The sequence below is a fragment of the Passer montanus genome, unplaced genomic scaffold (assembly GCF_014805655.1).
Source record: "Passer montanus isolate IOZ18808 unplaced genomic scaffold, ASM1480565v1 scaffold1, whole genome shotgun sequence".
Lineage (NCBI taxonomy): Eukaryota > Metazoa > Chordata > Aves > Passeriformes > Passeridae > Passer > Passer montanus.
In genome coordinates, this window is record NW_024356504.1 from 2,521,592 (window position 1) to 2,534,482 (window position 12,891).

Below are 12,891 nucleotides of genomic sequence, written 5' to 3' on the forward strand. Positions count from 1 at the left end.
ACACATACCCATAAAAGTTTGTGTTTGGGGTTTATTTAATTATTCTTTTTTTATCTGAAATATTTTGAGAGATCCTAGGAGAATTTTATAATTCAACATAAACCTGTTCTGTTTTTTTAAAGAATATGGCTTCTGCCCATTTCTTTTGGGTAGATGGTGACAGTACAGAACCATAGTTTTAGGTGTGTAGTTACAAACTGAGAATGTCCAGGAATGATCAGAGATTGTAGAGGAGCCTGAAAATGTTATAAGGAGAAACAGAAAGAAGGAAAGAAATTAAGATAAGAAAGCTTATTTGCAAATGAAGGCTTTGAAGGCAAATGAAAATGTTTTTGAATTTCATAACATTGGTAATGAAGTGACTTGAAATTCGGGGGGCATTTAAAGGTAGCTTTTGTGGTTTTTTATAGTGTGTCACATTTACATAATGAGAAACTCTGTTCCTGCAGAAAATGGGAATAATTCTCCGTTGCCAAAATACGCTACCTCACCAAAACCCAACAACAGCTACATGTTCAAGCGTGAGCCTCCTGAGGGCTGTGAAAAGGTGAAAGTCTTTGAGGAAAACCTGTAAGTTGTTTTTTGCTACATAAGAAATAACATCTAAGAATCAGATTAATTATTGCTTTATTGATTTTGTGTCAGATAGAAGTTATTAGTCCAGTTGCTAAAGCCGTGCCAACAACCTGATCTCTGTTTTTTGTTGTGACTATATATTGGCATATCTGTATATATTTTACTGCTGGAATTTAGTGTTAAAATCTTGAGTGATGTTTTTTAAAAAACAACATAATTTGAGAGGAGTCTCTTACCTGGCAGATAGAGAGAGAGGTAATCACAGGCTGTAACATCAGCTAAGGTATTTCACAGCTTAACAGGCACATCCAGTAGTCCGGACTCTGAAGACCGTATTCTTTTCAGCTAAATTAATGTAGTTGTGAAACTTCTAGTGACAGAGGAGTGAACCTGACCCTGAGTATTTGATGCTTTGGTTATTCTGGAAAAGCCAACTTTTGTCATTTGGGAATTTTCTCAGAGGTTATGTTTTATTAATATTTCAAAGGAGTTTTTTATACCCTTATGTCACTTGTATGCTAGAATCTTAACCTACAGTTAAAAATTCCATCTTGTTACACAAGGAGTATAGATTGGTTACAATTCTCTTATATTATCTCAAGAATGACATCTAGTATAAATGTTAGTCAAAAAAATGGGCGTGGCTGACCTGTGCAAATGGACTTTGAGAGGTCTGTACAGCCTGTCCCATGGCAATGTGGGTTACAATAACTGAAGTTAGCTGTCTCTATTTTAACATGTGTAAACTATGTCACTGACAGTTACTATTCACTTGCTACAGGAATATAGTCTATTGCAGTTTGACTTGTATTTGCATTTCTTTTTGGAAGTCCTCTCTGCATAACTATAGGACTGTTCTGCTGTAGAGTGAAAAGGCTTCTACAGAAGTTTCTACCTAGCCATAGCAGTCCTCAGACACTGCAGTCTCATGAGAAAACATCTTTTCATGTCTGTTATTTGAATTCCATGTGTATGTGGAATACATGAGTGTAACTATTTAAGGCTCAACCTTTGTTTAACATAATTTCTATTTGAAAATCCTGTACAAGCTTTTCATTTGAGGAGAAAATTTACAAGAGGGGTTGAATTTTCTCGACATTGGGGAGAATTGGCTAGCATGGAAATGTACCCTATTTTATGAACAGGATTTCTTTTTAGAATAAAGTATCTCTACAGAAATGTACTGGAAGATTGGCTTGCCTGGCTTAGTAAAAGACAGAAGTGAACATGGCTCTTTTACAAACACAAGGAAGGGAGGGAGAGGTTATGGGCTAAAGGACAATGCTGGCAACAACAAAAAGTGAATAAATATTTTGGTGGCTATTTTCAAGCAGTAAAGAGAGACTTTAAAGCAGATTTCTATAGTTCTGTCTTGAAGCCAGATCTACTGGCTACTGTCAGTAGATGTGCATTGCAGCGTTAGAACACAGAAGGCATTCCTAAGCTATCCATGATTTCCATTCCAGTTCTTAAAGTTTTCTTAGTTTTTCTTAAAGCATATCTTGGACTGAGTACTGTGCTGAGATGGCAAAGCTACAAGTCAGGATCTAAATTTGTGTTCCACACTTCCTTCCCAGATTATAGGTACTTAATCATGAAAACTACATTTTCCTCCCTGCATTGAGTTATTTAGTAAGATTAGGGCCATCTTCTGCAGAGAGTCACTCATGTGAACAGGCAAAGAAGGGAAAAGTATAGAAAAGGGGAACCCTGGGTGATTATGAACCCCTTTGAGATATGCAGTATTAGGACCATTGCTATGCCAGCTTTCTTTCACAGGGCTTGCTGTATAAATAGTGTCTGTATGTGGAGCAGAACTGGTTGGGTTGTGAAAGTTGATTGAAAATACTTTCTCATATAATGAATGTGCTAATTCATGGATAGGGTTTGTGATCAAGCATGAAGTTGGTTTGGAAACCAGCTTAGGTTTGGAAACAGCCTGCCCTAAGAACATGCTGTTGCCTTGCAGCATGTTTAAACAAGCGGTTTAAACCATCTTGTCATTTCTGTGTGCTGTGTCATTAAGGCATTGTTGAATAACTGAAATGCTTCAAATTGAAACCTCGACTTGTTTCTGATGATATGTTCAGCAGTACATCCCTCCCATTGGCAGAATTTGCTTGTTCCATAAAATATTGTGTGTATTTTATTTCTAGGCCAAAGCCATTGCACGAAATTCCAGCCTTCTATTGCCCCGACAAGAACAAAGTGAATTTCATTCCAAAAAGTGGCTCTGCTTTCTGTCTTGTCAGCATCCTCAAGCCACTTCTTCCCACACAGGATCTCACACTTAAGGGCACTACACACAGCCTGACTGTCTCCTCCAGCATGACGCCTGGTTTGTTACAGCCCATTTCTATGGCCTCCTTGACTACAAGCACAGATCAAGACAGGATCTCTCGTGGAACAAGTACAGTAATACCACAGACCTCTCTGCTCCAGCAGTCAGGATGTATTGAGGAAGCTGAAGAGTAATTTAGATTGTCTTGACATTTTTCTGGGCAACTACTGGGAAAAAAATGGAACCAGTTGACCGGACCTTTCTGATCACACACACGCATTGTTTTAACAATTTATGGCACTGCCATAGTCAAACTGTTTGTATAATTGACAGTTTGGTAGCACATTGAGAAGTTCAGGAGGATGCAGCAGCTCATATGATGTTGTACTTTCTGCTTTTGAAGACTCTGGTTCTGTTTCTCTTCTGCTTTTTTTAAACACTGGTGAAAACAAAGACTATCAATCCTTTCCCATTTAAAGGACCAGTTGTTGTGATGGTGTGTGTCCTCTGACTTTTTTTCCACCCCATTAAAATGAGTCTCAAGACCAGCCAGCTGATCCCATTTACCATTGTAATCTGCAGAGGGAGGGGCAATCAGATGGTTTTGCAAGACATCTTTTGTATGAAAATGTGTATTTTGTAACAAAATTTTGCCTTTCTGGTTTGTAGCAGATGGTGTTTCCTGGTGATGATCCCCCTACCTTTTTTTTTTTTCCCTTTGGTAGGGAAGGATTTTTTTATACTTGGCTGGCTTACAGCTGATGGGACCAAAGGATTGCTGAACTATTGCAGCAGTCTCAAATTATGTGACCTTGCTGAACAGCCTCAGACCTAAACAAAGCAAAACAAGTTAATATGTTTGAAACTTTTAAAACAGAAGAGTATGCAAAAACAGTGTTAGTATATTGTGTACATTTTTTGATATCAAAAATTTGTGCTTCTGGTAAGTCACATTCTTAAAATTCCTTCCTTCACAGAATTCCTACTAGTGTTGGTTTATTGGCTGGAAAATTGCATTTTAAAGCACTTGCCCTGCTATTGTTCTATTTGTCCATAGAATTTTTGTGCAGATGTAGGGAAAAAACATATCCTCTTACTCAGTATTCTTTCTTCCAGAAAATACTTGGCTCTTACAGGCTTGCTTAGATTCTTATGAGTCAGCCTGAATCATTAATCACTCTTGGTACAAATTTGCTCTGATGTGACTCATCACTGTATTATAGACCCTGGCCACATAATACTGAAATACCTGTGCATGGTTTCCTCCCTTTTGTCATAGTGGTGTTTGTGTGTCCGTTGAAGGTGATGGTTTGTCAGGCATGATACCTGTTATGCAGATGTTTACAGCAGCAGATATGTTCTCTCTTTTTGACTAGCAGCTTAGGCTGGCATGTAAAACAGAGGATTTTTTTGATACTTGATTTGTCCTGATAATGTGGCAGTTAGTGGTTGCTTTGAAATTACAATGAAAGGCAAAAATGGGTGGAGGGGGGAAAGGCAACTGCAAACAAACTGTTCAGGAACTTCACTGAGGTTTCTCATGTGTTCCTGGAGTGCATTATTTGGGTTTGAGTTAATACAATTACAGATACCCAGAAAACTGCAGTGACCTGAATACCAGTATCATATCACTTACAAAACAAATTGATCTTGTACTTCTTTAACAGAGTTAGATTCAGTAGTTTCAAAGTAAGTGTGATTGTGGACAGTCTCTGGGTTGGAATATTGGTCTGTTACATGCAAGCAGGTCTCACTGGCTTGCACATACACAACTTCCATCGACATAGTTTCCATGGATCAGTTGTATTCTCAGGTCTCCTCGTAATGGCAACTATTTAAAGATGATACTGCAAATATAACAGTCTTGTTCAGTGCTTAATATGATAAATTTGCTTGCAAACATTTTAATTTAGGGAAAAAACCCCCACACATGTGCAAATAATAATCATAATTTTGATGCATATTTGCTGTTCCTTTAAGTTCTGTATTAGTAACTATGATTGCAGTGTACTTCATTCAGCAAGTAAGTGTAAATCATGCTAGAATGTACAAGTTCTCTATAGTATTTTTAAAATGTTATGCAAAAAAAAAATCAGTAAATTAAAACTTTACCAGGAGGTATGAAAGTATTTCACCTCTGAAATTTGCAGACAAGCATAATTTGGCTTACTATCTACCTTCCCATGAAAATGGACAGGATTGTTTTGAAGCTACAGTTTTGATTTGTGCTGACATTGTCAGTCACTTGGAGTTGTTGAGGAACAGCGCTTTAAAAATAAGCAGCTTTGTGCATCAAACTTGTGTAATTTTGCCAGCTGATAGTTCTTTTCTAGGCTTTGTGGATATTAATTTGTTTCTTCTGAAACACTACTGTGCAATTTGAAGTCTAATATTTACTGCTTTAGATAGATTTGTTTAAACCTGGTGTGACTGAATCCCGATCATACTCAGGTGAAGGAAGTGCTTTTAAGTCTATTTTCTATTTCTGCAACAGTAGCATGTAAAGAACTTCATGTTGCCAAACTGCCTAGTGCTTTATTAGGAGATCTTAATTGAATGGTTAAGAACCATTGAGAAGGGCTAAAGTTAACAAATAGCCTTTATTACAGCCTTGACACTTAACTGACTTCACCAAAATGCATTCTGATGTTTGTTTTCATCACGTTGTGACTCTCCCAAACAGCAGTGGGCTTTGTTACTGTAGGACTTTCTTTTGCACCTGTTGTTGTAGGACTGACTCGAGTATCTCTCTGGTAGTTTACCTTGTGTGTTATTGGACAATGTACTGTACAAATTAGTGAGCTGCTCTGATAAAAACCAAATGTCAATGTGTGAAGTTTTCACTTTTTATAAAAGAACAGCATTCAGGACAACAGTCAGTCTTTTTTATATGCAGGACAACTCTACTATTGCTGTGGCAGCTCAAGTTTATTATGAATCCACACTGAAGACTCAGAGTTAAGAAAATATGACAGCTCTTGTTCTGAGACCAGCTTTGATATGTGCAGGCAAAAAGTAGCCTTAAATTTATGTGCTTCTTGTGCCATAGCATAGCTGTTGGCTGAAGTATTTAAATTGATTTGCAAATAGCTTTGCGAGTGCATGGAGCTTTTTAAAAATTCTTTTATGTATAGAGCGGGATGTTCATTTTTGGAGGGAGCTGACCTGTGCACTACACAAGCACAGTTTTACTGAAAGAGTTCAAATTCTTTTGGCTTACTTAAAATCCTAACTATGCATAGACCTAGGCAGTTCCATGATTGCCTACTTTGTAGCTTAAGAAAAAGTAAAGGTCTATTTTTATGCACAATTTGATGCATTTGATACTCTTCTTTTTTTAAGTGTGCTACACTTCTAGCCACACTTAAAGTCTGGTGGTTGTGTTCAATAACACTGGCAGCTGATTTTGAGATATACTAAATGCTGTTATTCCAGCTGTAAATTCTACTTAAATCACAAGGAAGGAGTTCATTGTAACAAAGTCCATGGTGACAGTTGTGATTATTAGAATTGTTTTTTCAAAAACCTGAGGCACAGGGGAAGAGGGCTCCTTTGGTAAAGTTTGACCTGCATCAGCCATTCTTTCCTTGCTTGATGCCATAATCCTGTGGCATTTAAGTACTTGGTAAAGTAACAGACAGTGCTTAAGTACATATATCTTGGAAAGAAATTCTTGGTTTCAGGTATGTATCCCAAGTGAGCAAAAAAGGGAGTGAAAATTAAATATTGCTTACTGTGGCAGTAAATGATTGCTGTCTTTGATTTACGTAAAGCAATAGCAGCTCTTATAAAGTATGTTTAGTCTCAGGGCTATTTTTTGATTTGTTCTAAAATACAATTTCCTGGAATTCAGAGTCTGAGACTGTTGAAAAACACTGAGGCTGAGTTTTTTGGGAAGAAGGAAACAAAGTCATATCCATTAACCTTTCCTCTGCCTCAGGCCAAACTTCTTGTTGCTTATTAAGAGAATTCAGTGGTACCACAGTAATTCCCTGCTGAAGTATTATCTGTTCTCTCTCCCTGCCATCTCTAAAATGCTGACTGATGTCTTCACAGAAACTCAGTGTCAGTGATGTCCATATTTCCTTGCTAAATGTTTCCTTGCTGAGTACTTGACAGCTCCTCCATCAAGCTGAGAGGGCAAAGGAGGATGTGTAGGAAGTCACCAGAGACTTGCAGTTAGAGAGGTCATTCCTGCAGGGTGACTTCTTGGGTATCTTGATTTCCATTTGACTTACTGTGTGCATGCACGCAGGTCTGCTGCTTTAATTGGTGTGGTTGGAGACAGAGCTGGTATTTTTGAGAACCTTTTATTATTTTTTTCCTCTGTACAGACTTGCAGAGCTGTTCTCTTCCAGAACTGATGCACACTTACGCACATCTCCAGAGCAGAGCTTGTGTATTGTTCTTACTTGTCCTCATGAGATTAATATAACTTGCAAAAAGGAAATAAAAGCACCCAAACACTTGAGAACATCAGGACTGTGCTTTCTCCATATAATTCTATAGTTCAGGTTTGTGCCCTTCATCAGGTGACTTAGACCCGAGCCGGGTTGATGCATGTTAAACCAAAAATGTTTGTTCTTAGGAAAGGCAATAGAAGGTAAGCCTTTCACAACCTAGGGAGGTAAAAAGCACTGCGGAATAATTGGTTTTACTGTGATCAAAGAGTTCTTTTAGAATTGTTTTTCTGAATATGGGTATACAGGAAAACAAAATTTCCAATCACTGCAAGATGTACCTGTGTGTTTTCTTGATGTGAGTTTGTGAGCATTCGGCATCTCTGAAAATCAGTTCCACTTTTAGCATTCTGTTTACACAAAGAATGACTTAGATGCATTATTTGGCAACTGTTACTTTGCACATCAAGTGGGGGAGAATGTTAACTACTCACAAGTGTTCTGTGAAATTCCAGTCCTGTACCCCAGCTGAACTACAGCAGTCTCATTCTGAATGCTCCAAACGGAAATGGAGTCCCGTTACTGCTTGCTTGGTTTCATTGCATGTCATCAGTAAATACTTCAGGTATGGTCTTTGTTTAATAGTTCTTCATTGGCATTTGTATTTGACTACAGAGACTTCTGTAGTGTTGGCAGGTCTGTCTGAATAACAGAAGAGGACTTGGCCTGATAACACTGCAAATTAACATTTATTACACAAACTTTTGGAATAACTCTCTTTGGAAAATCTACTATGCTAAAAAAATAAAAACCTCATCATCCATCCTAATTATCCAAGTACTGATAGTTAAGAACATAGCTTGGCTTCATTCTAAATTATTTCTTATATTGAAATGTGCAATTTTTAAGGGTAGCAGTCAAGGGATGTTCAAAACTGCCATTAGATTTGCCTTTGTATGAAATTGGCTGACATGTTTTCCTCTGTTACACTGTGATAACTTGTGGAGATGTTCTTGCTTATGTTGTACTGATAGGTTACTTGTTGCATGTAAAGCAATTTTTGTAAGCAAGAGGAATTCCAGGGATGTTCTTTAAAAAAGGGCCTATTCTGAGGTGATGTACACTGTTGTAAAACTGGAGCAGCTCAACTAATTTCAATGGAATTCTTGATTTACACTAGTCTTTTTGCTATGTGTAGTTATGCCAGTACAATTTTGCACAATGTTATTTGAATATTGCGTTCTGACTTGTGAACTGTTTCTACTGAAAACAGTGAAAATTTTACAAACTGCAATAGCGGAATGTTTTTGGCCTTTTTTTTTTGTTTGTTTTTGCCTAAAATAAAAAGTTGTCACTTCAAGCTATGGGCTAATTTTGGATTTATTTTTACTAGCAAGGGGTTTTTGTGTTCACACAGTCTGGAGATCTGCCTGAGCATTTGCCCTGAAGGTGGTGGGCATTTACCTCAAATAAAATAAGTGCTTTTTAAACCCTTTTGGAAAAAATTAATCAGAATGGAAATATTTAATTCATACCCTCATTCCTCCAGTGCATCCTGGAGAACAGTCCTGAAAATTCTGCCTTTTCCTGTCTTCATCTTCAGTAAGTTTGGTCAGTTCCTGAGGACACTACAATTCTACCATTAGGGGAAGGTCCTGGATTTTGGAAACAGAAGGATTCAGCATGTGTTCTTCTGGGAGTGAAGGTATGAGAACAGGACTGAGGCAAAGCCCTGGATTCATGCTGGTAGGTTCATTCTGCTGTTCAGTAGAATGCAATTGCTGAGCTGAAGCCTACCTGAGGAGGCACTTAGGCTGATTGTTGAAATAGTCTCATGTTCTACATCTGTCTGTTTACTCAAAACAAACATCTTTCTTAATGAGCAGAACTCTGGGCCAAAACTTCTTTAAATTGGTAAACTGGATAAATTATTGGGTTTGGGGTTTTTTTTTGCTAGCTCTTATATTAAATTTTGGTCTAATTTGTCTAAAAAGCTTAGAGCAGTTCCTCTTCTGGAAGATCATTGTCAGCTATATTTCATTTCAGAATGGAGAGGTAGATTTCTTGGAGTCTTGAGGAATTGAAGGATTACTAGTGTGTGTCCCTCAAGGCAGGGCTAGCTTGTGATTTTTCTAGTGGTGGAAAAGTTTGGGACAATAAATATGACATCAACATCAAGTTCCCAGTATTGTGTATGTCACAGCTGGAGACCATGGGTCAATTTGCATCCAAAGAGGAAACTGCTTGGCTGAAATGTAAAAGAGTAATTCACAGCCAATGAAGTCTGGAGTATTTGGTGCTTTCTCAGATTTTAATCTTTTTTACCTGTTCAGTTGTCTGTGGATGTTTGCCTGTCTCCAGATGAAGAGGATCTGATTCTTTATTAAGTAGACTGTGACCTCATTTGCCATTAAACTGTTTCTTCACCACTGATTACAAATCTAGTATTTATGTTTTTGTGCATGTAAGGATGATTTTACTGTAAATATATCTGGTGTTCAAAATACCTTCACACCTTGCATTACATGTAGGGAAACTGCCAGAGACATTAGGATGCTGATGAAGATCATCTATGAAGACAAAGAGAATGGAAAGAGCATCTCTGTGGTGAGCAATAACCATCTTCCAGTTCTTGATTCACTGTTTTCATTATAAGCACTTATGTTCCTCAGTTAAATAGCTGCTCTTTTTGTTGTTGTTGTTGTTGTTTTCTTCAGATTGTAAGAGATAATCAGGCAGGAGACTGCTAGGAGGATTTCTCAGGTATCTCACTTTTTTCTTGGGGTTAGATGTGACTGCATAGCAAATTACTATAGAAGTTGTAAGCCAAGGCTTCTTGTGTTTTTATCATATTCGCTTGCTGTCCTTTTCCTGACTCTTCACTCAGCATTTGGAAAATGTGTAAGATAGTCATCTCACCCCGACTTCAAAACTTTTGAAATTCTGCTGTCTAACACTATTTCATCTGTATACAGCATTTATAGAAGCACTGTTCATTGCCATATGTGTCCTGGTTAAGTGCTGTGTAGTGCAGACATAGGTTAGAATAGGATGGAAAAGATAATTTAGGTGAAATTCTCCCACACTTAAAATTGGCTGGATTCATCACCACTGCATGTACTTTTTTTCAACTCTTACTCCTGCCAAACAAGCCTGCTTCATCTCCTCCTGCACTGTCTGTTTACAGAACTCTTGTTTCATGTAACCTGGGCCATGGCCCTGTAACTGATGCTTGTATTGACGTAGGAGCATGTCTGTGGTCAATAGCAATTTCACACTGTGGTGACACTGCTTGTAGTAAAGAAAAGATTCAGCAGTAGATTAAAACCTCATTACTGCAAGCAAAGTAGAGCACTGTTCATTAATTCCTACACTTATGAGCATGGGGATGTAACTGCTGTGATTAAGCTGTTGATTAAGAAACTGTTTGTACAGATTGTTGTGGATGCCTTTTCCAGCTACAGATGTGTGGCTGACCACTGTAAACACTATTTTCACTGTTGATGGAAAGGGCTGTTAGGGAGGCTTCTCTGTTTTCTCCCAGTGGATGTCCACTGTAAGCAGCTGAACAGTGAGCATTGCCAGAATTAATCTGGCTGTGTGTGTCAGGGAGGCAGCAGGTAAGAGTGTGTTCCCTTTGTCCTTCATCTTTCCAAATCTCTTAAGTTAATTACAAGTTAGGCCAGAACTTGGCCTACAACGTTTTGTACTGGACGAATTAACAAAGAAGGTACATCCTGGCCTACCCTAAATCTTTTTTGTGACTTTTGCAAGATTTTAATCATTTCTGAAAAATATTTTTCTATATGCAGGATTCATAAAAGTGCTGCTCAGCTGCAAGCTGTAGTCAGGTGAAGGGCTACAGCAGAATTTGGTTTATGATTTGCAATTTTGTAGAATTACCTGTATTTGCTGTAGCGAATACAGTTAACATCAGCTGGGATGCCACAAACTAGGCTGAGCAGTCAGATAATTGAGTTACTTCTCTCTTGAGATGAAGATTTTGTTTCTATTTCCTGTTTAAGTAGAGCAGTTTGGTCTAGGGTTGTTCTAGGGGGATTTTATAGACCTTCTCAACCTTTTGTGAATTGTAGATATTTAATTCCTCATTAAGAGCTGGTTTTATAGCATGTTCCTGCAGTTTCAATGGAACAATTTCCTTTCCTCATACAGAAAATTATTTTTTGTGATGATTTTTGATTCAAGTTGTAAGCAATGTCTTCAGCCCGTAAAGTTACCCTCAGGTTTTGGGGAGATGTTTGCTAAGTTCCAAAAATTTCTTGCAATAAGACTGCAGGGAGCTCTCCTTGCTCCAAGAGTGGGATGGATGGCAGCATTCTCCTGCAGGTGTGTGACAGCTGCCATTCCAAATCATCCCTGCAAGTTAGATTGGATGGGGCTTTGAGCAGCCTTGTCTCATGAAAGGTGTGCCTGCCCACTGCAGGGGGGTTGGAACAAGATGATCTTTAAGGTCCCTTCCAACCAAAGCTGTTACTTGATTCTATGAAAAACCAAATTAATGCCTTTCTCAGGGTTGGGAAATTATACCATCATCACATCCACTTTTGTGTCCCAAATACAGTTTTGCTGTCTCAGGTGTGAGTTGTAAGCACTTGACTTCCTTGAAGATAGAACAATTAAAAAGAATCCTTTGTATGCCCTGGAGTATTTTCCTGGAACTGCTATTTGTCTCGTAACCCCAGGGATTTTATTTTTAGATGGCCATGGGATAAAAAATAATTATCTAGATCTAGTTCCTCCCCTTTTTATCCTCTGTGATGCATCAGAAATCAAGTCTTATCTGCGTTGAACCATACCCACTTAATAGGCTTTCAAACAGCTGCAAAATGTGCCAAACCCAAAGTGTCAGAGACCAATTTTTCTCTTAAAACTTATAGTAGGATCCTTTAATGTGTTGTTCTTGGAACTTAAATGTTCACCATCACACCAGATGATGGTATGTGCCTGTAGCAGGATGTTAAACCCTTTTGTAATAGTGAAGTGAAATGAGTCTGTTTTAAAGACTACTGTAGTAAAATACTGTCAATATCTGCCCATAAGATAACTATTTAAACATCATGCAGTTCACTGAATATCCAAGAGCATCTGGATTTGAAAGGAGATCCAGATCTGCAAAAATACTGAACTATGTTGATACAGTAATGATACGATTCTAGACAGTTAGCAAAAAAGATAATGTTTGTTGTTAAATACAATAAGACCTTTTAAAATAATAAAATATTTAAATTTACCTCAGGCTATATCTGTAGACAAACAAAAAGTAACTGAAGTATGTTCTTGTCTCAACAAACTAGAAGTGATGGCCTAACTTGAATTGATTGGCCATGCAATGAAGTGGTAGACTGAGCTACTTCCCACACTGAATGCAGCTCAAAGAATGTTTCAGATCACCTAGAATTGGGATCCTAATCAAGTACAAACCTTGTGTTTCTTACAAAAAGTATTTCATAATCCAATAGAAAGCAATCTGCCTGAACATTTTCTCCATCCTTCAGCCTGAGTTCCATTACACGAGACTGGATGCAGCCAGTGTCAAATGCTCATGGATAGGAGTGCTTATGTTACTTTTTCCCCCTTCCCTCATTGGCACGTTTTCTGGCAGTAGTGGGCTTG

The 12,891-nt window shown here is 38.0% G+C and overlaps 1 protein-coding gene across 1 annotated transcript in view; it reads left to right on the forward strand.

Annotated features, from left to right (window-relative positions):
• FAM117B (family with sequence similarity 117 member B) overlaps positions 1–8,620 on the forward strand; it is a 29,044-nt gene extending 20,424 nt beyond the window's left edge. Inside the window, 2 exon segments of the mRNA XM_039699137.1 lie at positions 450–570; positions 2,733–8,620. Of these exon segments, the coding sequence (XP_039555071.1) occupies positions 450–570; positions 2,733–3,051 (440 nt within the window). The 3' untranslated portion in view covers positions 3,052–8,620.
• The last annotated feature ends 4,271 nt before the right edge of the window (positions 8,621–12,891 follow it).